A 25,302-nucleotide genomic window follows, 5' to 3' on the forward strand; every position below is an offset into this window, starting at 1 on the left:
AGAGGTTGTTGATGCCAGAGGTCAGAGAAGAATGGCCCGACTGGTTCCAGCTGATAGAAAGACAACAGGAACTCAAATAACAGCAGAAGACGACACCAGGATCCACTCCTGTCGGCTAAGAACAGGAAACTGAGGCCACAATTCACACAAACTCACCAAAACTGGACAATTGAAGATTGGAAAAAACGATGTCTGGTCTGATGAGTCTCCATTTCTGCTGGAACATTCAGATGGTAGGATCAGAATTTGGCGTCAACAACATGAAAGCATGAATCCATCCTGCCTTGGATCAACGGTTTAGGCTGCTGGTGGTGGTGTCATGATGTGGGGTATATTTTCTTGGCACACTTTGGGCCCCTTAGTACCAATTAAGCATGGTTCCAATTCCACAGCCTACCTGAGTATTGTTGCTGACCATGTCCATCCCTTTACGACCACAGTGTACCTGATGCAGGAGGAGGCACTATGTCATAGAGCTGGAATCATCTCAGACTTGTTTCTTGAACATGACAATGAGTTCACTGGGCTCAAATGGTCTCCACAGTCACCAGATCTCAACCCACTCGATCACCTTTGGGATGTGGTGGAACGAGAGATTGTCATCATGGATGTGCAGCCGTTAAATCTGCAGCAACTGTGCGATGCTGTCATGTCAATATGGACCGAACTCTCTGAGGAACGTTTCTAGTACCTTGTTGAATCTTTGCCACCAAAGATTAACCCTTGTGCTATCCTAGGCACTTTACCATTGGGAGTTGGGTCATCTAGAGCCACTAGACAGTGCTCTGAACCTTTTTTCTTCAGTGATTTATGAACCTCACTGGTGTCCATGGATTACATGAAATCTTTCCACCTTTATCATGGTAAGAATAACACGTCAATGTAAGGGTGGGGTCATAGAATAGCACAAGGGTTATGGCAGTTCTGAAGGCTAAGGGAGGTCCAACCCAGTACTAGCAAGGACTTGTCTAATCAAGCAGTCGGCGAGTATTTCTTCTAACACAAACTGCAATACACCTAGATATTTGCGTTTTTGCTCATTTCAAGATTAATTTTGGACGGGACATCACAACATATTTTTAGGAATCAATGCTTTTTAGGAAACTATACTTGTTCTATTAGCTGATTTTCTCTTATAACAAGAGAAAAACATCTTGTATTTTTTTTATATATTTTTGTACTTATTTTGAAAAGGATATTTTTTCCAGTGCAAAAAAAACACACACACAAAGAACCAGCCAATATATTTCAGTGGAGGCTGAATTTATTTAGCATCTCTGCTTCTAAGTTGTTTTTACGACGCACCCAGCATCATAAAGGTTAAAAACATTAATACAGTTGAATTGTCTAAAACAGCGCCATTATTAAAAATCAGTGAGAAAGTGCCTGCCGCATACCAACCAATCTGCCTTTGATCTTCAAAACCCAAATTCAGATTTAACAAACTGCAACCGTGCCTTAAATTCTCAAATTTTTCAATCCGCACTGGCAGATAAAACATGGGTTTGAACTCTCAATGCCAAAGAATCCCTGATCTTTATAAAAAATAACAATTAATTTTGCAGCCTTTATTAATAATTAAAAAAAAGAAACACCACAATAAAACACCTCCCCATATAAAAGACTCTTCCCCTCTTTCAGAGCAAAGTGATTCTTTTTTAGCCTTATATTTGCCAAAGTTTGTAGTTGTGTAAAAACACATATATTTCTACATAAACAGTACATAAAGCCTTTTAGTAAAAGGTAACAAAAACATCCAGAAAGGTTTCATCAGAAGGCACGAAGGAGTGGTGACACCGGCTGCTCAGAGAGGAGACGGGAACATTTCTGACCTGTTGCTCAGGTTTGAAGAAAGGCAGCATGTTGGCCACACGATTATCTCTGCTCCTATCCTGGCAGTGACTTTCTCCGTCACTTTGTTTTCCACATTTGTAAGTCAGGGACTTGTCTCCTGCAGTTCGTATGACTTTGCAAAAGCACATCCAGTGTCCCAAAATGTGGTCGTCTCACCCAGAAACCTGGATTTGATGTTTCTTTTGTGTCATACTGTTGAAGTCCCACTCTCCTTGGTTTCATTGTAGCAGTGACTGATAGTGGCAGCTGTTTGCTGACATGGCCGTGGTCATCTTCAAGGACAAAAAAGTGATCTGTTATTACTAGGCATTGTCGTATTTCTGCAGGGCCTCTTCTAGTTTTCCTGTGATTTTCTGAAAAAAGGCAATCTGCTGCTGCAGATAGTGCTGCATCTGAGTCTTGAAGTCTCGCACACGGATCTGGTGGAAGTGCTGGATCTCGGCGAGCGTTGCGTAGGAGATGATGTTGCAGCGGTCGCTGATGCCTTCGGCCTGGGCGCGGTCCATCTTGCCCTCCTCCACGTGTTTTTGGCTCTCTTTCACCTTAGTCAGGGCTCCTGTGAGGGAAATCAAAACAAGATGGAATTTAGGTCTTTTGTTAAATATAGGTTTAAACTACTCTTGTTTTCACATGTAGCTTTTCTCCCATGAAAACGTCAGTGTAAAGTCCCCCTCCGATCATCTTTTGATCTATTTTCTAAGTGTTTTCAGTCATCTTTTAATTGTGTTTATGCTGTCTTTTTTAGCCAACACAAAAAAAACCTGTGTGGTTTTCCAGGACATAGTTTCTGCAGAGCGGCAGAAGTTCATTTGAAATTCACCTTGTGGCAGTTTTTTTTTTTGCTTTCCCCTCCCCCATAGCTCTCTGTTTACACTCTATTTGAATAAAGAAAAACTCTGAAATGAAAATTTGAGCTAAACCTTCTTTATATATGTCCTCTTCATTAGAAAAATGCCACAAGACTATGTCAACAACAACTAAAACACAATTTTTATGGGAGTGGGTCTTTAAATTTTTAACAACCATAAAAGTTTGTGCTCATCTTGTAAAAAGTGTTTGTTTTTTTTCATTTTAGGGAAAAGCAGCCCAACAACCCAAAACCAAAGCAACTGTGTAAAGCTCACACACTGAATCAACTCTTGACTGCAGCCTTTTCTGAAGGGAGAATTCCAGCTGGAGTTGGAGTGCTGGTTAAGAATACAGCCGCCACAAAAACCCCAGCTGCACCCAGGAACCCCCAGAGAACAGAGCGTCACCGAGAAGTGAGATCCCATGCAGGAGCACCGGGGGCATGCCATGGGGGCAGTAGAGGGGACCCTCCGTCACCCACCACACCGTGCCACAGGGGGCTAAAGGCCGGTCACAGGGTGGCAACCAGCAAGACCTCATTGCTACGCCCCCATCCCCGCCACGAGGTGTACACATTTATGTCTGCAAGGCCGAGATAACCCCCCCCAATTTAAAGGTTTAAATTACTTCAGATCATCTGTATTTTGGCAATGATCTAAAGCAAAACAGTGTGGTGAGGGTGGCCCAGCGGCCAAGACCAAATTAAAACCACCGTCCCCTCCAGTGGTGACTTTTTATAAGATTATTATTCTAAACTTTCAGCCTACAATCACAGAATAACAAGACAAAGCAAAGATAAAGTCATTTTGAGAAGATCAGAGATCAGAAACGGGCTGCAAGCTCAAATTTTATGCAAGTACCCAACACAAAATAACCACAGCGGGTTGTTTTGATAAAAGCAGAAGGTCTTGTAGTAAAGACAATCTCAGGCAGACGTTGCACAGAAGCTATAAAAAAAATACATTTTTTTGCCTTAAAAAATCTCATACTTTCATTAAGATGAACTGGAATCAGCCAGTGTGGAGCTTTTATACCTTCTATCTGCATACCTGCTGCCCAAATCCCTCTGAAAACATCATTGCAGCAGCAGCTTGTTTAATGAGCATCTGCTCTTCAGCCTCAGGTTATACCTGAGGCTGAAGAGCATTGTTTGGACAGGTGAGTCTGTGGAACCTTTCCCCAGGTTTTGCTGAGTTATTTTTCCTTTTTTTTGTACATAAAGGGTGTTTTTCTGACGTTAAATATTTTCACTTTCTTCCCCTCAAGAATTACCTTCTCGACGCCTGTGGAGCAACATTCACTGAAGTTTTTGGAGTGATGTGCAAGTCATGTTTTCAAAAAAGTTTTATTCTGAAAGTGTGGCAGACGTTTATTTTGGCACTTGAAGCCTGTTTCCTGTGTTTCTCCAGCTATTGCTAAGCAGGTCGACACAGCAGCCTAAACTGAGTTTGGCGCCATGGTGAGTAACTCGTAAGATGCCTTCATATATATTATTATTATTATTTAATATATATTTGAAATGGGACGGTGCACATTAAAAATCATCATTATCATTTTATGGGCCAGGTGTTGGTTTGTCAACAACAATCACTAAAAATGCATAAAATGGAAAGCAAAAATGAGAAAAACTATAAAAAGTTAGTAAAAGTTTGAGAGCTAAATTGACATGGCCAGTGGGGATTCACACAGCTGCCAAACCCTTATACTCAAGATCTACCATCCTGCCTGCTTTCCTGCTCTCCCCAGTGTAAATTGGGGTTTGCGCTGCAGGTCTCAGCTTGGTTGCAAGTGAACCCTGGTGTGGTTTACTACAGTATGAAGATAAGCAGACTCTTTGGTTCTTACAGTGAAAGTAATTTCTAATATGAGCTATTTCTTTAGCATTTTTGGCACTATTATCCTACTGTTGAGATGTCAGTCTCTCTGTCAACAGCCTGAAAGTCCATTCATGTCTGTTCAGGAAGCCTGAAACCTGTGCTGGTAAAAGAACGGAAATTGACACTGATCTGGTTGGAGCAGTTGTGTTTAAAATTCACGGTGTGGATTTTTGCAATTTATGTTTCTATGATACACATTTGAAATAGGGTTCAGAGTTGGTGCTCACTGATAAATGTTTAATAAGCTGCTGCTGTAAGGCTGTTTGACTTTTGCTTTTGTCTCAGGTAGCAGGTGAAAGGCCAAAAAAAAAAAAAGCAAAGTAGCAAAGTAGTATCATTACCATGAATCTGTAGGTGGGAAACGAAAAAGCACATCTGGTGTGGAAACATGGAGAGCTTTACAATCATAATGAAAGTATTATCAGCATTTTCCTATTGCAAAACAGAACTGTTGCTGTCTTTGTGGTGGAGTCCTGTGGTTGAGGACTAACGACACTTGTTTGTTATTCTGTATCTTCAGACCACCAGCCCCCCACACACATCCAAACTTGTTGGGTACTTCTTTTGAAAGCATCAGCTCTTTGACTTCGCTCTCATCTAAACCACTTTATGACTCTATGGAGGTTCTAGGAAATCAACATTTTTAACCCCAATGATGTTTTGTTGACGGACGAAGACGTAAATGGTCCTAGTTGTCTACAAGTGAATTCATCAGGGAGCTTGTGTATTTTCTACATATCTTTTCAAATATCATTTTTTTTGTCTGCTCCTGATTCACAATTTTGATAAAGAAAACTCAGAAATGCTATTTTAAGCTTAATTTTCTCTTTATATGTCCTTAATCAATAGAAAAAAAATGCCACAAGAACATGTTAAAAACAGTCTTCATCAGAGTGGGTCTTTTAAAGTTTCATTTCCTCCTGCAAGCTTTTTTATTTTAACATATAAAATCATTATTTCAGCTAAATATGGTATGGAGTCCATTTTTCTAAACCCACCGGATCCCTTTAAGGGGTCACAGGGTTGCTGGGGCAACACAATCAATTACACTCACTAGGGACACCTGAGAATCAGCTATTAACCTATGAAGTATGCTTTTAGCCTGTGGGAGGAAGCTGGGGTTACCAGAGAAAACCCACGCATGTAAACACCACGCAGAAAGGTTCCAGCCAGGATTTGAACCAGGGCCTTCTCACTGTGAGGCAAGCGTACTACCCACCATGCAACCCTTTCTAACACAGAGCTGCTGTTGCTGTGGGTCATAAAGATGCGATGGGAGTGTTGATATCAACTTGTTGCAATTGTTTGCAAAGGCAGACGCTATTAAGAAACATATTGCAAGGTATTTGACAAGAATAATCCACTGTTTGCTGAGGTGAGTCAGGAAAAACGTCGAGTTTTGACTTCGCAAGGAATTTTTTTCAAGTATCGTTACTTGTGTTGAGTCATCAAACTTTTATTTACCCTTTTTGATTTAATGAAAATCAAATATCTAATTTATTATTTTCATTGTTTACAAGAGGAAGAATAAAAACATTATAGACTACTTTTGTTTTTTTTTTGTACAGCACTTAACTAATGAGTTCAATTTTCCCAAGAAAGGACCCTTCCTTCTCCCCTCAAAATCTAGTCATTTGCTGTGTATTTTTCCTCATCTACTCACTCTGCAAAGAGCTTTTTAAATGTCTCTAAACATGAACTCAACCAAACACATAAAAAAACACAGATGAACACAAATTCCCCTAAGGGTCTCAAGCTTCTTGTGTTTTAAAAGCCCACTAATGGAGTAAAATGACATAATTATTACCAGGGAGACGTTAAAAGAAGGACAAAAGGTGGTGTCAGCAATTTAAGATGCAAATGCAGGAACGTTTTGCATCTTGTGCAAAACAGCTTACAGGAAAAACAAACCCAACAATTATTTTAACACTTCTGCAAAGAAAAGATGCTAGGTTCTCTTTTTAAAGAAAGGTTGTTACAAAATGTCCAAGACCAAGTTTTTAAATGTCTGGTATTTTAAAGAACCTGTTTTATTAAAAAAATTAATTTTACCATTTAAATTTGGAATTTAAAAAAAGTTTTTTTAATGGGGTTTAAAAACCTTAGATTCTTTATAAGTTCATGTTTTTAATCATGGATGAATAATATGGAACTTTTGGCCAATACTGTCTGTTATTAATTGAAGATCAAAAAAATCTCCATTCAAAGTTCTGTTATTTAATGTTAAAACCATTGACTGTATATGGAAACTGGACTGAGTGACCCCTCCCTCCTCGCGTTCCGCTGGTTCCCAGAAGCTGAAATCCAATAGACGTCTAGAAATAAATAAACAGCTATTCGTTCTATTTGTCAGAATAACCAACATCTTCTTGATAATCCTTTATTTTTTTTCGGTAGTGCAATTTTTCCAAGTTATAAACTGACCAATGAGATGTATCTTTAAAAGTATCTGGGGCTCATTGGCCCCAAGTTGAACGTTTGTGATTGACATACTCTCCTGAGCCCGCTTTTCAAGTGGTAGGGTAATGGACTTCCAACAAACTCACTCCTGATGGCTAGAATTGTTGCTACTATGACTCAGACCAACAACTGCTTACTGACGTCGTCTGGCTCCAACATGGCGCCCTTCGTATTGCGTCCACATGTTTTGTATGCATAAACAACTGGATAAGGGTCAGTTGGCGACTTCAGAGGAAATCCAATTCCCTGATTGAAACACAACAGGGAGAAAGGTTTTATCTGCTAAAAATACATTAATATTCATATTGTTATAAGCCCATTTTCGAAGATCAATAGTGATCAGCAGCTGCCGTCAGCTCTCTCTTTGCCAGAAAAATTAAAAACCTTGTTGGGATTTGGATGAAAGTGATGCTTAATATGATTTATGATACAAACGGCTGCTGAACATTGAAATGTTCCCCATTGAAAGGCAGTTGCATTCAACGTGTTGCTTCTGGATTATGAAAAAATACTTTTTATTACGTTCAGAAAATTACTGCTAGATATTTGCAATACTAAAGTTAAAGTACCATTAGCTGTCACACACCTAGGTATGCGATATTTGTTCTCCGCATTTGACCAATCCCCTGGCGGGGGCGGTGAGCTGCAGACACAGCCACACTCGGGAACCATTTGGTGGATTAACCCCCCATCCCAACCCCTTAATGCTGAGTGTCAAGCAGGGAGGCCTTGGGTCCCATTTTTTAGTCTTTGGTGTGACTTGGCCTGGATTTGAACATCCGACCTTCCAGTCACAGGGCGGACACTCTACCACAAGGCCACTGAGCTGGTAATACTGACGATTTATGATCAAAATCAAGACTAAAACAGACAAATTACCTAAAAACGACAACAATGATTTATAACAAAGAAGATGTAAGTTGTTATAAATACTTGGGTTTTTAGGAAAGATCATATAGAATTGAGTCTCATGTCATGTTAAATTGCGCCTCAGGCCTTTAAAGGTCGCAAGTAATAAATATTGTTGGTTTAGGCATCCAGATCTTCAGCAAAAGCTCCAAATCCAGCAGGGGGAGCAGCAGACGTCCTCCCGGGTGGACAGACATGGCACTGAGCCCTACTGAACTTACATTCAGACCTAATGCAATCCCTCAGTTACACAACAGCAGGCTAAAGCGAGCGAGTGAGCGAGCATGTGGCCATCCCTATCTCATTTCCATACGGTCATTCACCGCTGCCACGCAAAACAGACAAATGTGCTGCAACAATGCTGCAGGCAGACCTGCAACGTTAATGTTGACTCATCAGGAAAACCAACATCCTCTTCTCTCTCATCTTTCATCGCCGTCATTCTACAGACTGTGCTTTCAGTGCAGATACCAGCAGCTGACATACTGTTTGTAGGAGTGTTGAACTGGTTGAATAAAGTAGAGAACGGCCAAAGGATACGCAAACTAAACTTTTCATAACATGAAGGGCCTTTTTTTTCAGAGCGTCCAGTGTCCTGCAGCGACTTCAGTTTATGTTTTCAATTTAAGGAACACGTTTTAAAAATTAGAATGACTCCAACTTTTTTATTCCATAATATTTTCAAAACTTCCTTGGAATATCCTCGATACTTGTGTTTTGGTCTCATTAGTGGATTTTGAAATATTTTTAAGCAGCCTCAGAGATTTTGGGCCCATTCATGTTTTCGATTGGTTTCTCTTGCTCTGATGTCATCATATTTTGGAGAGTGGGGGGGTTGAGATTGTTTCTTATGTCAACTTTTTATTTTCACTAGGTACTAGGTGTGTGCAAACATGGGGGGGGGGGGTTGAGGATGTGGCGGGGGAAACATTTTTGCTCAAAGTTGCAGTAAAAAAAAGGAAGAAAACAATCTGTTTCTTACAGGCCATGATAGAATGGGTTAGTCTGAGCACAATACTAGGTATAAAAACCGCCTTATGGGTCATTTAAAAAAAAAAAAGTGTTGCAGCACCAGAAATACTCCGGCTCTGCCATAAAAAAGGCCACCTATCACTCTAGTTACTGTGAGCTGCAGTTGCTGTTATCCACGTTTTCCTGGATAGTTTGGATAAAAGCTCACTGATGTGAGTTAAAGATGTAGAAACTTTGCAATCCTCCTAACGCACGCTTTTACTACCAAAAATAAAGGAATGTTTTTGGGGGGGAAAAAAAGACGATTTAAACATCCCTCTAGTTTAGAAGCTGAAAATCAATAGTTGATGGCGGGGATCACAAAGGTGACGGCTGAAGGAGAATCAGGGAAAGCCTCACTTCACTGGGGTGAAAGAAAAACGACCCATCAGATATCTGTTGTACTGCTGAGTTAATTAAAACAGACACGAAGTAAAAAGTGGAATACAGTCAAAAGATCAAGTTTAAAATACAAATAACTGCTTAGTAATATTTGCAATTATTTCCCATTAAAGAAAAGGAAGCAGAAACCTTTCTTCCACTTAAATGTGGTTCACCTTTACAGGTTTTTTGTCTTCTTCTTTGGACGGCTGACAGTTTTACTGCCATGTCTGACAAACACGAGCTCTCCTTCATTGTAAAGTGAATAAGGAAACGTGCGCTTCACTTCACAGCAGCAGCTGCGGCCTGACTTCTCGTCAGATGTGGTGAAAGGAGTGCAGACGCCGCCGACGAAGCGCACAAAAGGAACAGCAACACGTGAGCGGACATTTCCACCGTACGCAGTCAGGTGAGGTGATGCCATGCACTGATACTAAGAGGACAACAAAAGACCTGAAGAACAAGCTCCAACACAAAGAGATCCGTGCGGTTTCCCGCAGGATGAAGCAAATGCAAATGCAGATCATTTATTCTCACGTCACCACCGATTTGGAACAGGACGAGCTTGTTACCTCTGGCACACTGAACCCTCCTTTGCCTAATATTGAAAGTAAATGTGTCTGCTTGCAGAAAGAATTTAAGAAAAAGGAAATCAAAAGTGTAAACCTGATTGGTCTTAACTAAACAAAACAAAACCCAAGTATCAGAACTTCCTCTGGTCCTCGTCGTCTCTCCTGTATCACGGTGTTTTCTTAATATTGCGCCTGAAGCGAGGTCTTCCACATGTCTTATCTGTGCCATGACATCCCGCCAGCCTGCGCTGAGACTATTTGACCCCTTATTTGGGTTGTGGGCAGCCTTGATTTGAGCTGACTGGGGAGTTTTCGCCGCCTAACACACAGTCTGTTTCCACCCCCACCCCACCTCATCCATTGTGGCGTGAATGAAGATCAAACTTGGATTCTTTGCAGGCATAGTCACCACAGCACAATGTACAACTTGAAACACCGGAATGACCTCACATCAGCAGAGCGAAACAATGAGAACAGAGGTTTAGCACAGACAAAAAATAAACACACAAAAAAAAACGAGTTTGTGTTTGTTAAAATCCAGCAACATGGAACATTTGAGGCCTAACTAATAATCTGATGGTGAAATGAAACATGCAAAAGCAGAGCAGTCAGTCAGGTTTACATGAAGGAAAAAAAGGAGTGGTTCACTTTACATTCATGGTACTTTCACATGCTGCCTCACCCTGAACATTATTAATGTTAAACCTTCAAATGTCATCTATTCCTTCAGCAAAAATCATGATAGTTTGATTTTAGCAGGTCGACCTGGACAGGATAGGATTTGTTCTCTGGCGTACCACAAGGCACCAATTTGGGGCACCTGAAGTTTTGCATGTGCATAGAAAAAAAAATCCATCTGCTGTATATTCACTCTACTTAAACACATATACTTGGACATAAACAACCTATTGTTTTTTATTTCAACAACCCTATAGGAGTCCATATACCGGTATATCAAACAGGCATGTTGATTTTAAAAGTGATGAGCTTTAGTTTTTGTTATTTATTCAATTTAAAATATATATTTGACCCGTGAATGTTTAGAAAACCAAAATGGTTGTGGTGTTGCTTGTGATATTTTCAGAAAATGACAGTTCTGTCTGAAAAGAACAAGAAGCGAGAAATAATTTAGCCAATTTATCCTGGGATTTGAGAAATATGGTTAAAAATTGTAATGCAGCTCATTTTTAAACTTTAGTGGCTACATCTTAGCCTGTGAAATGCAGGTTATTTTAAACCTGCAGGGTCTAATAAAAGCACTAAACAAAGCAAAAGGCTGCCAATGATTAATAAAAATACGTAACCCTTTGCGGCAGAATAAGCACATCATGTCCTTTTTCTGAAAGGCAGAAACTGTTGTGCACAACGGGAGAATTCCTCTCAACAGAACCGCTATGATTTTTGCAAAAACATTGCACCCAATTGATTGACAACACCCAGCAACCAAATATAAGTAGGGACGCCCTAGATTAGCCGAACAAACTGGTCTATCTGTGCAAAGACTGGAAAAGATGTGGTCAGTCATTCCTGGAGGAGCGGGTTGTTAATCTTGTTTTGTTTGGAGGGACGCTTAGTGTCGCCACATTAGCAACCGTGGAAAATAAAGCAGAGAAAACCGGGAGCCTCCCTCTTCAGCGAGCTGCTGGGTTGAGCAGCAGTTTCCAAAGGCAAACACGCCTGTTTGTACGGAACCTCAGTGCTGTTTCATCAACTGTCCAGAACTGATGAAATGATCCTGATCCTCAGAAATGACAAATGTTTGGCTTTGCTGAAACATACCATCCAAAGTCTGTTCATTTGTTTGGATCATTGTTACTCTTTAAAGTCCCACTCTGATGAAAATGGCATTTTCTGTGTTGATGCGTTTAGCATGTTCTTGTGTCCTTTTTCTGATGATGCAGGACACATTTAGCTCAAAACTGCATTTCGGAGTTTTTTCTTTATTCAAATTGTGAATCAGGAGCAGATGAAAAAATGGTTCGAAAATGTTAGGTAGGGGATGTAAGCGGCTGTAAGCTAGCAGTAGAGCGTATAAACAGAGGGATTTCAGGTATGGGTGATGGGGAGAGGGGAGGGACTCCTCCGCACTAATGGTCCCACCCACAACTTAGAATCACATTTCTCTGCGGGAACTATGTCCTAGAGAAGGACATAGGTTTTTGGACACTGTTTTTAGCCAAAATCCCAAAACCTGTGATGTTTTCTAGGACATAGCTTCTGCAGAGCGCCAGTAGTTCATTTATGGAATGAAGTACTTACTGCCCATCATCCATTTGTTTATGTGCTCTCCTGCTGGTTTACTGCTCCCCACGGCCCCCAGCTAACATTATCAATGCAACAAAAATTGCAAGCAATTTTGAAGCTATCCAGCTGTCCAGTTCTGAGCCAGACGAGGAAAATGATGACGTTCATGGACCTAGTCGTTTGAAAGTGGATTGATCAGAGCAGAGCAGGGAGCTTGCAGCCGGTCAAAGCAGCTTCTGCATCACAAGCTTTTTCCAACTGCATTTTTTTGTCTGTTCCTGATTCACAATGATTTGAATAAAAGAAATACTCAAAAATGCAAATTTAAGCTGAATTTTCCCTTATGTACGTCCTTTATCATGAGAAAAATGCCTCAAGAACATGTTAAAAACACCAAAAACAGTTTTCATCTGTGTGGCTCTTTAAGCCTATAGTCTGTGTGTGTTTGCATCTACCTTTTAGCTGATTTTAGAGGTTTCCAGAACTCAGAGTGTTTTTATGTTTACCTTTCTGAACATGGATGATGTCTGGGTAGTTTGCCATGTGTCCCTGGTAAAGAGCCAACAAATCCATGATTGGGTCGAGATCCTTGCTGGGCTGCTCTGAAAAATACTCTCCGATTGCTTCATATGTGTCTCCGGTGAAGGAGATGGCGTGGTTGAGTCCTGAGGAATACGCCTGCTGGTCCATCTCGAAGGCTTGGCTCAGGAACTTGAAGGACATCCCCACTTTCTGATACTCCTTCCTGAAGCCGCTGATCTGCTTGCGAGCGAACTCGCTGACCGTGGCGTGTAGCTGCAGGGCGCTGTCGTCCATTCTTTTGGAGAAGGTCTTGAAGCCGTCCACTTTGCTCTCGACCTCCTGGAAGTCCAGAGGAACCGCTGGGGGGCTGATGGTGAGAAAGAAGTTGGCCCCCACCATGTCGTCCTTCTCTGCCTTCCTCTTGCCTTGCTTCCAGGCCTTCTCGTCGGCGCTGTTGCAGGTAAGGAAGTGCTGAAAAACGTCACACCGGGCCAGGACGGGGTGGCTGGTCATGTGGTTCATCCACCATATGAGGCCCTTTCTCCTTTTGGAGATGAAGTCCTCCTCAAAGCGCCCCGTGGCCTGCTTCTCTGGGATGTGCGGCACTGAGATGACGGGAAACTTCTCCACCAAGCGGGCGTAGAGCCAGTCAAAGTGCTTGTACCGGCGGTTCACTGGGTTCTGGGTGTGCGTGGGCGTCAGCTTGTAGGAAATGTAGCTTTTCATGCCCTTGAATTTGGTCTGTTTGGTGGGGTCGTCGATGGCGCAGCTGAACGGGTAAGGGTTCTCCTGCCACTCTGGACCATAGTTACCCATCACCACACAGATCTTATCTCCATCCTTCACAAAGCCTGCAGCCTCTCCCAGCACAAACGCCTCTCCACCTGACTTGACGAAGGTGGAGAACCTGTTCAGGTTCCTGCTGACCGTGGCTGAGCTCTTGGCCTGCTGCGCATTGCCTCTGGACCCCGTGGATGTGGACACCCTGTAGGTGGAGGGTCCGTTCCCTTCACGGTACCTCCCCCCCACAGGCTCGTCTGCCACCGTGGAGCTATCGTCCCAGTCATCGTCCCAGTCATCGTCGCTGGCCTGCGTAACTGAGAAAGACGACAACCCCGAGGAAGACTTGGGAAAATGCTGCCCTGGAGGCTGGAAGGTGCCGTCAAATCCCGAGGACGGGACGTTGGAGTACCGAGAGTCCGCCAAAGTGTCGCCAGATGTTCCGCAGCTGTTGCTGTTTGAGGCGGCGTCGTTCCTCAGGATCTCCACGTAGGACGCGGGGAAGAGTCCTCGCTCCCCCCGGCCGTTCGCCCCCTCCAGCCAGCCCTCAATGTCCTGCTCGCTGTGCAAAGTTAGGAGCTCGCTCTCCTTCACCGACAGCTCCCCCGGGTTCTCGGAGGTGAAGTCGTACAGCACTCTGGCTCTGAGCGCCATGATTCTCCACAGCTGGAGGACGGGGGGGTCAGCGCAGCCGCAGGCAGCGGGCTCACTCACGGCTGGCTGGCCGGGACAGAGCAGCGGGCAGCCGGACGAGCGCTACTACGCCCCCCAAACTGACCGAAAAATCCCCGCTGTATCCTTCCGCGATCGCTCCTTTCTCTTCCTGGAACTTGCGTGGGTTAAATCAAAGGTGGTGGACGGTGCTCCTCTTCTGCCTCCCTCCTCTCCTCTCTGCTCGGACGCTTCTGCCTTAAAGCACCGCGCAGCAGCAGCAGCAGCTCATCCAGCAGGCTGACTAATCGAGCGCGGAGCGACTGAAGCTCCCAGACAGAAGTAATCAACCGCCTCATGGCAGCAATAACAGATCAACCATTAAGATGTAAAAAGACACTTTGACAGGCAGTGATGATCTAGATTAGAAACTGTGGAACATCTTTTCGTTGAATGTTTGCATGTAAAAGAGTTTTGGTCTTCTTTTCATAATTGGCTTAAATTTTTTTTTAAAAATCATCATTAACCCTTTCAATTGGAATAGCATTAAAATTTATTGATAAAAAAATCGGAACTTTCTGATTAATGTACTGGTTGTGATTTGAAAGCATTTTATTCATAATTATAAATTCTCAAAGGTGAAACCTCACATTAATGGATCACTAAAACTGCCTCAAACTATTCTCTAAATCTTTACTTTACATGAGTCACAAGAATGCCCAGACATTGTGTAATTTATTTGATGTATTTAAACTTTTGCAATAGCTTCCCATTTTTGTATTTATTTAAGTTATATTTGTTTTCATATTTGTTTTTTGTCTACCTTTATCTCATCATTTAAATTATTGTCATTGACAGACATGCCGTGATTGTTTGTTAAATACTTGCTTCAATAAAAAAGTCTCACCAACATAAAGGAGGAGCTTTTTATTTTATTTTTTATTATTATTTTATGTTTTTATTTCATTTTATTTTTTTATTTTATATTATTCATTTTTCAAAATCGTATTTTGTTTAGTTTAAAATAAAATAAGTTTTACATGGTAAATAACATGCACTTTATTCCAGAAGGACCGAATTAGGACAACTATAAAAAAGAGAAACTCAGTGGATCAAATAAATTAACTTCTTCCCAATCCGTTTCAAGCAACAAACCAAAGTCTACTTGAGCTGTAACATATGTAGTACACTCATTACTCCAAAAAAAAGTCTAATTATGTTTATGAGTCATTATACTGTCAAAAGAGAGGCGTCATTTTCTAAGATCTTTGTTAATATTTCTTTATTTTCTAATCAATGTGTTACCTAAAATCTGAATTGGTTTGATACATCTGTGCTTTGTATTTTTTTAGTTGCAGCATTCAGTTATTTTTTTTTATGCTTAAACTAAGTCAAATCAAAAAGGTATTTTATTATTAGTGTATTTATTTATTTTAGTTTAGATTTTATTTTATTTCTTGCAGCAAAGTCTCCCCTCACAAGCATGCTTCAGTTAACTTTTTGGGGCTCAAATCCAGAGCTAATGTGAATTTTGGCTTTTCTATAGTTTGCAATTATATCACTGACTGGTTCACCAATTTCCCAAAAGGTTTTTATTTCTGAGCCAATTAAAAAGAAGGACATTGCGTTTAGCAGCTTACACAATAAATAAAATAAACAAAACTATAGTTGAAATACTTGTAACTTGTGATAAAACACTAAAAGTAAGAAATGAGCAGTGAATTGGGATTGACTCCCTCAAATGTTTACTGAATCTGTTTCAGGGTCACAGGGCTGCTGGAGCCAACACAGCTACCTTTGGGCGAAGGTCACCAGTCTGTTGCAGGGCCATGCGCTCACACACCATCACACCTAGGGACAATTTGGAGAGAATTTAGGACTGTGGGAGGAAGCTGGAGTGCCATGGGGAAAACCCACACATGCAGGAGGTGAACCTGCAACTCCACACAGAAAAGACACAGCCAGGATTCGATCCAGGACTGCGAGGTGAAAGTGCTTACCACTACACCACCATGCATCACTAAGATTTCATATGAATAGATATTGGATAATGGTTTGTTTTTATGGTGGGTGTGGTTTTTGGAGATTCTACTGGCTTTCTTTTGATCTCCGTCTGGTCGATGAACCACAGATCTGCTCTTCTGCCGTCACCACTCATTGCTGGTCTCCTCTGTTACCTTCTGAGCAGTTTCCAGACCACACAGTGCAGCAGTAGGTCAGGATGCTCTCTATTGAATGTAGAATTTAGTGAGGAGGTGCCGAGGAGGAAGACCTCAATTTACTAAACAAATACAGTCTTTGTTGTGCTTTTTTTTTATCTTGTGGAAGATGTGTGCTGTCCAGGTGAGATTAGCAAAGAATCTGAAGACAAGGATTTTGAAGCTTTCCATCCTTTGTATCTCCTCTTCCAGTCTACAGGGGGCGGCCTCTGTGTGTGTCTGGATTTCCTAAAGTCAAATATTATATCAATATTTATGCCCCTTTAAAAGCTAAACAATAGTTCCACAATAAATTGTATTCTGGAAAGCTTACTTATTCCTAATTTTTGCTTGTAAACCTGTGTATTTTTATGGGATGCATCATATCAAAGGATTGATGAAACAATTTAACCTTTTCATATATAGAAAACATTGAGCCCCCTTGTTAATATTATGGACACTTTTAGAACTCTATCTACAATAACAGTGGCATGAATAGAAAAAAATCCTGCTTTTATCATTTTTACTCTTGAAAGCTATGTGAACTTGATTAGCAAACATTTATTACAGTTTACTGAATAATAGCTGAAATGTCCACTTTGTTAACTATAAAAACTAACCTGAAACTAGAATATGCTGCTTTTATACACCTTGGCGGTTTGCTAAAAATGTATGTATAATTTAGATAAAATCACACATTTCCTATCCTTTTTAAATGCATAACGTTGTTAAAATACTAGTTTCAAGTTTCCCAAAATTATTTTTTTGACACAAATACATTAGAGTAGTTTTACTTGAGTCGAAAAGCAAAAGCGTGCGACAGAGGAATGCATGGAATTGCACTTCTGTCCATGACGTCAATGATAACTGCAACGAAGTGCAGAAAGCAAATGCAACAATTTTCCATTGTGAAGCAACATTGCTCCTCCGTCTCCAGCATAGCAAAAAAAAGTCACGTGATTTACCTGCGTCTCTTTCAGACTGTATTTGTTCAGGAACCTGTGGTCGGGGACTTCACAGATCTGCCAACGTTCACACTCATAAACGCAGAAAATGTTTGTCATTTTTTGCTGAAGTAAGATTCTGCCAGTTTGGTCCGATTGGGATTTTGTCAGGATGAAGTCATCGACTGTCGTTCTACAGGAACGCTCTTGACAAAACGCCAACATGTCTGACAGCTTCACAAAATGACTAATTCAACATAGTTGAGTCTGCCACTCTGTACATTTATTTTTAGATCTCACACAGTTTCATTCATAACTCATGAATCACTGGACATAAAACACATGAATCAGTACGTAATAGTGAACTGTTCTATTTTAGGCATAAGTCTCACCCACAAGCTTCTGCTTGTCAAGGCACTTAAAATATTTGGTGTCTTCTAAAAACTAATCAACAAGAAAGAGTAAAAATGTAAACACGGAGGCAAACAGTTTAGAAATAGTTAAGAAATCACAAGCAATCACAGAATTAGGCACAAAACAATACAATAAGCATTCATACATTCATTCAAAGACGTATCAAACTTAGGATAATTAGATATCATATTATATTATATTATATTATATTATATTATATTATATTATATTATATTATATTATATTATATTATATTATATTATATTATATTAAAATATATGATATAAAACCATTCTGTTGAAACAATCCACAAATGCCTTAAGTCCTGGATGAATCCAAATTTTTTAAGTCTCAATGACTGCAAAACAGAGGTAATGGTTTTTTGGCACAGCTCTGAGTCCTCCACTGCTAATCCTGGTTCTTTAAATGAATATGTGACACAGCATGCAACACATTTAGGAGTGAAGGTGGACTCTGAGCTGAGACCAGACAAATAAAAAAAACTGGTTTGTGAGTCAAGCTTTTTCCACCTAAGGCAGCCAGAGTCAGACCTACTGTATCTTCAGGAGTTTGAAACGGTCATCCACGCTTTATTACCATCAGGCTGGATTACTGTAATTCCTTATACGTGGGGCTCAGCACCTCAGCCATTGCTCGACTCCAGCTAGTGCAAAATACAGCTGCTCGTCTCTTCAGCAAAAATATGATCACATCTCCCCGGGTTTAGGTGCACTGCACTGGTTGCCTGTTCATTTTGGAATTCATTTTAAGATTCATGTATTTGTTTTTAAATCCTTACACGACGAGGTACCGGTTTACCGGTTTACCTGCAGCCTTATGCCCCACCCCCTGTCCTTTTAGATCAACTGATCAGCTGATTCTGAAAATACTGAAAACAAAACTCAAACCTATGGGAGCCGTGCTTTTGCTGCAGCAGCTCCAAAACTCTGGAACAATCTTCCAATTAATGTTAGAAAGACTATATCACTGCCTGGATTTAAGTCCTCTCTTAAAACCCACTTTTTTAATTAAACCTTTAACAAACAATGAAGAGGTTCCCTCTCTGTCTTCTATCCCACCACATTTCAATTCATTCTGTTTTATTTAATGTTCATTAAATGTTTGGTTTTAACGATGTAAAGTTTTTTAAAAACTTTTATCTATTTTTATGTGATTATTTACATGTTTTATTCTTGGTTATTCTACAGCACTATGGGTCTGTAAGGGCAACCTTTATTATTACTTTTCATTTATTTTTGCAGAAAGGAAAAAGAAAAGACACATCCAGAACATTCAGACTGTAAAACTCCTCAATCACTCCATAACTGCAAAACAGGGACTAACCTGGATGGTTTGCTATTATTTTACTGTAATTTAATTTAAATTGTATAATTTATCAACTAATTGATTTACCGGTAGTTCTTATTTTTGTAAGCTTATAGGCAGTTGAATTTCCCTGCTTGTAGAATCTATTCTATTCTATTCTATTCTGATGTAAGCAAATGTTCTAAGCAGAAAAATATGTCCTTTCTTGTCAAATCATCTTCCAGCAAATTCTGAGGTGCCATGATCAGACTTTTTTACACTTTTATAAACTCTGGATTCGTCTCGTCTCCAAACACCCTCAACTTTCTCTTGGCATGCACATTTATGTTGTGGTGTGTCATCTGAATATTGGACTGAAGAAACAACACATTCCTCCCTGAATCAATATTCAGGTGTTTTGGAGCAATTTTGAGTAAATTCAATTGTGAGAGAGCCATGTAGTTTTCTTTTGACTCAGCATGTGAGCAGGGGCAGTTGTGAAAGGAAGGTTAAAAACATCTTTGCTGCATCACATTAGTTGTGACTGTCTGGAGGAGTCACAGGAACAAGAAGGAGAAACTACAAAGTTTTTTTTAACCATTTTAAAGAATGTTGTTTCAAAGGAATGTTGCTTCATGGTAGGGAATTTCTTAGATAAACTGACACCATCAGTGTTTGTGAAAGAAAATTAAAGTTTTTCTGAGCAAGCCATGGTGAGGTTAGCAAGCTGGATTTCAAAAAAAAAAAAAAAAAAAATCAAGACGAGCCAGAAATCACAGCATGGGCCATTTAAAAAATTAACACAGATGTGCCAGAAATCATGATGGAAATTGCACAGAAGGAGTGGAGCCAAAGACCTCACAGTCCTACATATACAAGGTGGTGAGATGATGAAATAACAGTCAGAAGGTGGAACATTACAAGAAGATGCTAAGGCTACAAGGACTGTTTGGAGTTGAAAATGCAAAATGTGAAAACACAAAGATGACGAGGGACTCGCAAGAGGACTTGGCTGCTGAAAGAGGCGAAAATTGTGCCAATTATTGCAGCAGTAATAAAAAGTACATCTGGGGATGAAGATCCAGGAAAGAATCGGAATAATAACTTTCATGTAGGGAATTCCTCTGTGGATTTCAAGGTCTATAATTGCCAGGGGGTCGGAGTCTTACTGTTCTGTTCAAGATCTATTAAGAAAACCTGATGGGATTGATTCATCCGAGAAATGAAGTTCTGCGGAATTACAACCCTTGTGGCAAAAACAGAGAAGTGTGATGGGTGCTCACTGATAATTAGTCATGACTGAGACCGTCAAGCAATATGATACATGGTGGTGGGAATTTAACACAAAAAATGCCCTGAAGGTGAGAATCCTGTGGGTGTGATCAAAAAAGAAGAAAAGCGTCGAAAAAAGACAGAGCAAACAGAAGAAACCGAAAAGGATGAAGTGATCCAGGAGGAAGAGGAGGGAGGAATACAAGTAATGGGAAGGTGGAGGTGGAGTCAGAAGAACTAAAATAAAAAAGGGAGAATACAAGAAAAGTCAAGGAAGTAGAGAATGAAGAAACGGGAAAGGAAATCTATAAAAAAAAACAAATGAGGAGGAAAACGATGAAAACAGGATGAAGAAATGAAAAAAAGGAAAGAACAAGCAACAGAAGGGTGGAGGAAAAAATGTAAGAAACAGGGGAGGAAAGGGAGGAAGAGATGAAGACAAAGTGGAACACAAGGAATGGGAGATGGAAAAATAAAGCAATGTTTTTTTTATCATTTGAGAAAACCTAAGTTGTGGGGTTGTTGGTACCTTCAGGCATGAGCTGCCATGTTGGCTCTGTGACACAAATGTAGTGTCTGTCAGACATTTCTGACAATTCAAAGTTGTAGCATTGGAAACTGGAAGCATTTAAAGTCAACTGCAACTCAACAAATAGAGGATGTAAAATTAGATCAGCTTGCATGCTTGGAATAGAAGACCCCCTTTAAAATTGAGATGTATCATCTCAAAGGTTTCACATTCATTGGTCCCAAAACAAGTTACATGATATTTGGAGGGAAGAATCATGCTCCTTCTCTGGTAATATGGTCAGAGAATCTTGCTGGGGGGAAGAATGCCAAGTGATACCAACATATATGCATTATGCCAGCTATATAGGAACATATGGGGCTGTATTGAAGCCTTTGGGCTAAGGCCTCCTAACCCCAATTAAAAGGAAGTTGTACAACATGCATGGCAGAAAGAGAGAGACGAGAGAGGGGAAACTGGGTTTCTTCTACAGCATGACTATGCAAACACACAGCAAGTCCTTTGTGAGGCAGGCCTCCTTCTGCTGCGTCCATGCACGACCTCATGACTTTTCTCAATTGGCTCAAAATCCCACAGAAATACTTGGAAATCTTTGGAGAAGAATGGCTGCAAAATGTGAACCTAACTCAACAAAACCTGGGAACCAACGTCTCAGTTGGTGTTATGGTCAGACAACATAGATTAAAGATGTTTATTGAACATCCATCCATTTCCAAAGCCACTGAATCCCTTTCGAGATCACTGGGTTGCTGGAGCCTATCCCAGCTACTGCTGGGCGAAGGCGGGGTTACCCTGGGCAGGTTGCCTGTCTGTCATAAGACTTGATCAAACATCTACATTGTTCTTTCACTATTTTGGTTCATATGTGGGTTTGCATCAGGTGGATATTTTAAAGCTGTGATAACTCATATAAATCGGTCACCCCCTTTGATATTTATTTGTTGACTGCATTCAGTATTTTAGGAAACAAGACAGTGAAGCCTAAACGCTTTTGCCATCAAACTGTCGACTTCACTTTGGTATATACTGCCTCCTGGTGGATTTCTTTCAGTACGGAATAAAACTGTTTTCAAAAACAGTAACTGTAAGACAAAAAAGACGCCGTTTGATGTAAACATTTAGCAGTTTCTTGCAGATGATTTCTCAAACTTTTGAACAATTCTACATTGTGTTTTGATTAAATGATTGAAAACCTTTGTCTCAAATAAAGCAGACTAACACACCTAATCGATAAATCATCAAATTGATCATAAAAGACTGGAAGAAGAGGGTGAAGACATGGCATGGATGGATGGATGGACTGACGCAGGGCCAAAAGTCTGCAACCTTAACCATTGTACTATCTCACCCTTACAATGACGTGTTATTCATACCATGACAAAGGTGGATAAAGGTGGAAAGATTTCATGTACCGGTAATCCATGGACACCAGTGAAGATCACAAATCATTGAAGAAAAAAGCTTCAGAGCACTGTCTAGTGGGTCTAGATGACCCAACTCCCAATGTTAAAGTGCCTAGGATAGCACAAGGGTTACACGCTAAAAGAGCCATTTGGTCTGGTATTTGTGGACCAAAACCCTGCCAGGAGCTACAAAGTCCCACCTCAAATAATACACTATTTACGTTTTTATCACTATTTAGTTATTCATTTATAAAATTCAGCTTTTAAAAATGTAAAATAATTGAGAAATAGCAGTGTTTAACATCATTTTCTTTTGACAGCAGCAGAGTCAAGTTCCTTTCCAAATAAAATACACATTGTGTTTAAAACAAGATTCTTCTGCTGCAACAGATGTACTTCAAGTCAAAAATGGCATTTTCAGTCATTAAGACTTTGGTTATCATCATTTTTTACTGTCAAATACAAACATGACAACACAATCCAAATGAAAAAACCCTGTACATGTTAAGGCAATTCTATACTTAAAGAACTTTGCCTCTGAGCAACAACGAATACTGTTGTGCAATAGTTTGTGCTTTAAGCTCATTTTAAAAATGAACCTTTTCTGCCAGTAGAAACTTTTTACCATCATTTGGTTCATCTATCTGAGATGTTAAAAATCTAAACAAATGACAACATGAGTAAAAGAAATTCAAATTGTCAGCATTTTATTCTAAACCAAAGAGCCACAATGGAGGGATAAAAGAGCCGCTTGTGGCTCCGGAGCTTCAGGTTATAGACCCTTGAACTAATGGATCCATGGTATTTCCTACTGGGGTCTTTAAACTGTAAGACTAAGAAAGCTCATTGGTCTACTTTCTTACTGACAGACCTCAGCGAGAACTGCAAAGCTCCACCTCACCTAAAAAAACAAACCCACTTCATATAGGTTTTAGCAACCAGTTGTTAATAAAATGCAGCTTTTAAACATTTACAATTCTTAATTCAAAAGAGTGCTATATTTTTCACCAAATTAAATATTCTTTACTTTTAATAGCATCACATACAAATTCCTTTCAAAATAAAATACACCAATTGTCAAATAAGATCCTCCTACTGCAGCAGATTTACAAACTAGGTATTTTCTGTTATGATGGCTTTGTGGCACCGTCATCATTTTCTTCCTTTTACTATCAAATATAAGCATGATAACTTTGGTGCAGAATCTGTTTTTTTTATCTCTACATGTAAATCCAATAATATACTTTAGGAATGTTGCCTCTGAACAACAACTTGACACTATTGTGCAGCAGAAAAAAAGAACATGTGCTTTAAATGTGCTCAAATAATACATCACTCTGACAGTAGAAACATTTTACCACATTTTTGTTCAAAATCTAAACACAAATTTGATAACCAAATATAAATAAGCTAAAATTAAAAAGTCAATATTGATTCAAAGCATTTGAGATTTTCTTTAGAGCCACAATAGAGGGTTAGAGCCACATGAGGCTCCAGAGCTCCTGGTTGCAGATCCTTGCCCTACATGTTGCTGCAGGCCACAAGAGGTCTCCCCTCTCACATTTTATTCTTTTAAACAGGGTTAGAGGTTAAAAAAATGCACACCTTTAAAATATTAAGTGTTGAATCTTAGATGATGCGTGCTTTCTAGAAAGGGTTCATCTTTTTTTGGATGCTTTTGACTAATTTATGCTAAATCTCCTTTATGTAATATTTGCATTAAATATTTAACAAGTGCAATATCACATTCTCCACTTTTATTTTTTTTTAAATCTCTCCCTCATTCTGCTGTCAGTCTTTTTTGGGTAGAAAAAAACTTTTTGTGTGCACTTTTTAAGGCTGACTGGAGTGATGGACATCCGATTAGTGTTGTGAGTCAGGATGACCCTCATGCTGTTATCACACCTCCTGCACACATCAAACAAGATAATATTTCTCTGCATGTGCATCAATTATCCAGAAGCAGTTCAGGAAAACAGTTCCAGGAGATCATTTCAGTCAGCTTTGTTCAGAAAACTACTTTTTATCTAAAATACTTTCACAAAGCTTTATTGGTCCCGGATTTATACACAAAAAGATTAAGAAAATGCTAAGATTTTGCAAATAGGATTGTAGAACAAACGAAAAATGTTTATTTTTTTTTATTAAACTCTTGTAGTTAGATATGAAACGAGACTATTTTAAGAATGTAAAGGCAGAGGGGTGTGTGAAAACTTTCTCAGGACCGCCTGTGACCGCTGTGTAAACAGTGATGGTCATGATGAAAGAGCTTAATCCAGAATTCCTCTGGAAACCCAGAAGTCAGCTGCTTGCCAATACTAAAGCCACGAAAAACAAACAAAGGATCGTTTCAGGCCAGTTTCCCCCCCTCTCTCGGAACAAAAAATGACAATAGCCGCCATGTGTTTGGTCACGTGACGCCCCTGCGTGCGCACATTGACGTACATGACGTCGGGTTGAATCCTTCGTCAGTTTTCTCAACCAAACACTCTTGATATTGTGTAATAATAAAAACTTCAGGTCCGCCGGTGGTAGACGAGCTTTTACCACACAAAGCGACCTCCCACGGACCCCCGTCTTTAACGCGTTAAACCCACGCAACCGATAGTGACCCGGAACTTTGCGTTTAAGCTAAAGGAGGGCGAAAAATCCTCCTTTTTAGCGTTTTTTTTTAACCTTCGAGGAAGAAAGGCGGGGAATACAAAGCGAGGTGCGAAAAATAACAACAACAACACAACATTTTGGGATCCACGAAAGCGAAACGGGATTACTTCCCAGCTGAGTCGTGCTGCTGTGACAGTCCAACGACAGTACATGGATTATCTGGTGAGTAAAGCAGCAGAAATGCCTCGCTTCTTCTTTAGCTTTGACCCCGGGCGGTTGTTGTTGCCCCTCCATGGGCTCGGATCAGTCAGTCAGTGTGGATGTCAGGTTTGTGTCTAGCGGGATCCTGGGTGAGGCACTTGGTTCTTCTAACTCGGTTGTATTTCAACATAAAAGCCTAATAATAACTGTTTGGGGTTGTGCTAACGTGGCAGGTAAAAAAGCCTGTAGCTTCAGAATTTATTTATTTTTTCCCTTTGGGTCACCTGCACCTGTTTTATATATTTATTATTATTATTTAAAT

The 25,302-nt window shown here is 40.2% G+C and overlaps 2 protein-coding genes across 2 annotated transcripts in view; one reads left to right on the plus strand and one right to left on the minus strand.

Annotated features, from left to right (window-relative positions):
* Positions 1-1,244: 1,244 nt before the first annotated feature.
* Positions 1,245-14,421, minus strand: snx18 (sorting nexin 18). The gene is made up of 2 exons (XM_004072150.4): positions 12,664-14,421; positions 1,245-2,410 (listed from the first exon to the last, which is right to left on the minus strand). Exons 1-2 carry the CDS (start codon positions 14,111-14,113, stop codon positions 2,157-2,159), a joined length of 1,704 nt encoding a protein of 567 aa, XP_004072198.1. The 5' UTR covers positions 14,114-14,421; the 3' UTR covers positions 1,245-2,156.
* A 10,183-nt stretch (positions 14,422-24,604) lies between these two features.
* arl15 (ADP ribosylation factor like GTPase 15) overlaps positions 24,605-25,302 on the plus strand; it is a 103,006-nt gene continuing 102,308 nt past the window's right edge. Inside the window, exon 1 of the mRNA XM_004072151.4 lies at positions 24,605-25,001. Within this exon, the coding sequence (XP_004072199.1) occupies positions 24,990-25,001 (12 nt within the window). The 5' untranslated portion in view covers positions 24,605-24,989. The remainder of the gene's footprint in view (positions 25,002-25,302) is intronic.

The sequence above is a fragment of the Oryzias latipes genome, chromosome 9, assembly GCF_002234675.1.
Source record: "Oryzias latipes chromosome 9, ASM223467v1".
NCBI lineage: Eukaryota > Metazoa > Chordata > Actinopteri > Beloniformes > Adrianichthyidae > Oryzias > Oryzias latipes.

Excerpts from the sequence above, each read along its gene's own strand:
- snx18 (XM_004072150.4), bottom strand. The coding sequence starts at position 14,113 with ATGGCGCTCAGAGCCAGAGTGCTGTACGACTTCACCTCCGAGAACCCG. Across the intron at positions 2,411-12,663 it reads CATCATCCATGTTCAGAAAG|GAGCCCTGACTAAGGTGAAA; the intron begins GTAAACATAAAA and ends TTTCCCTCACAG.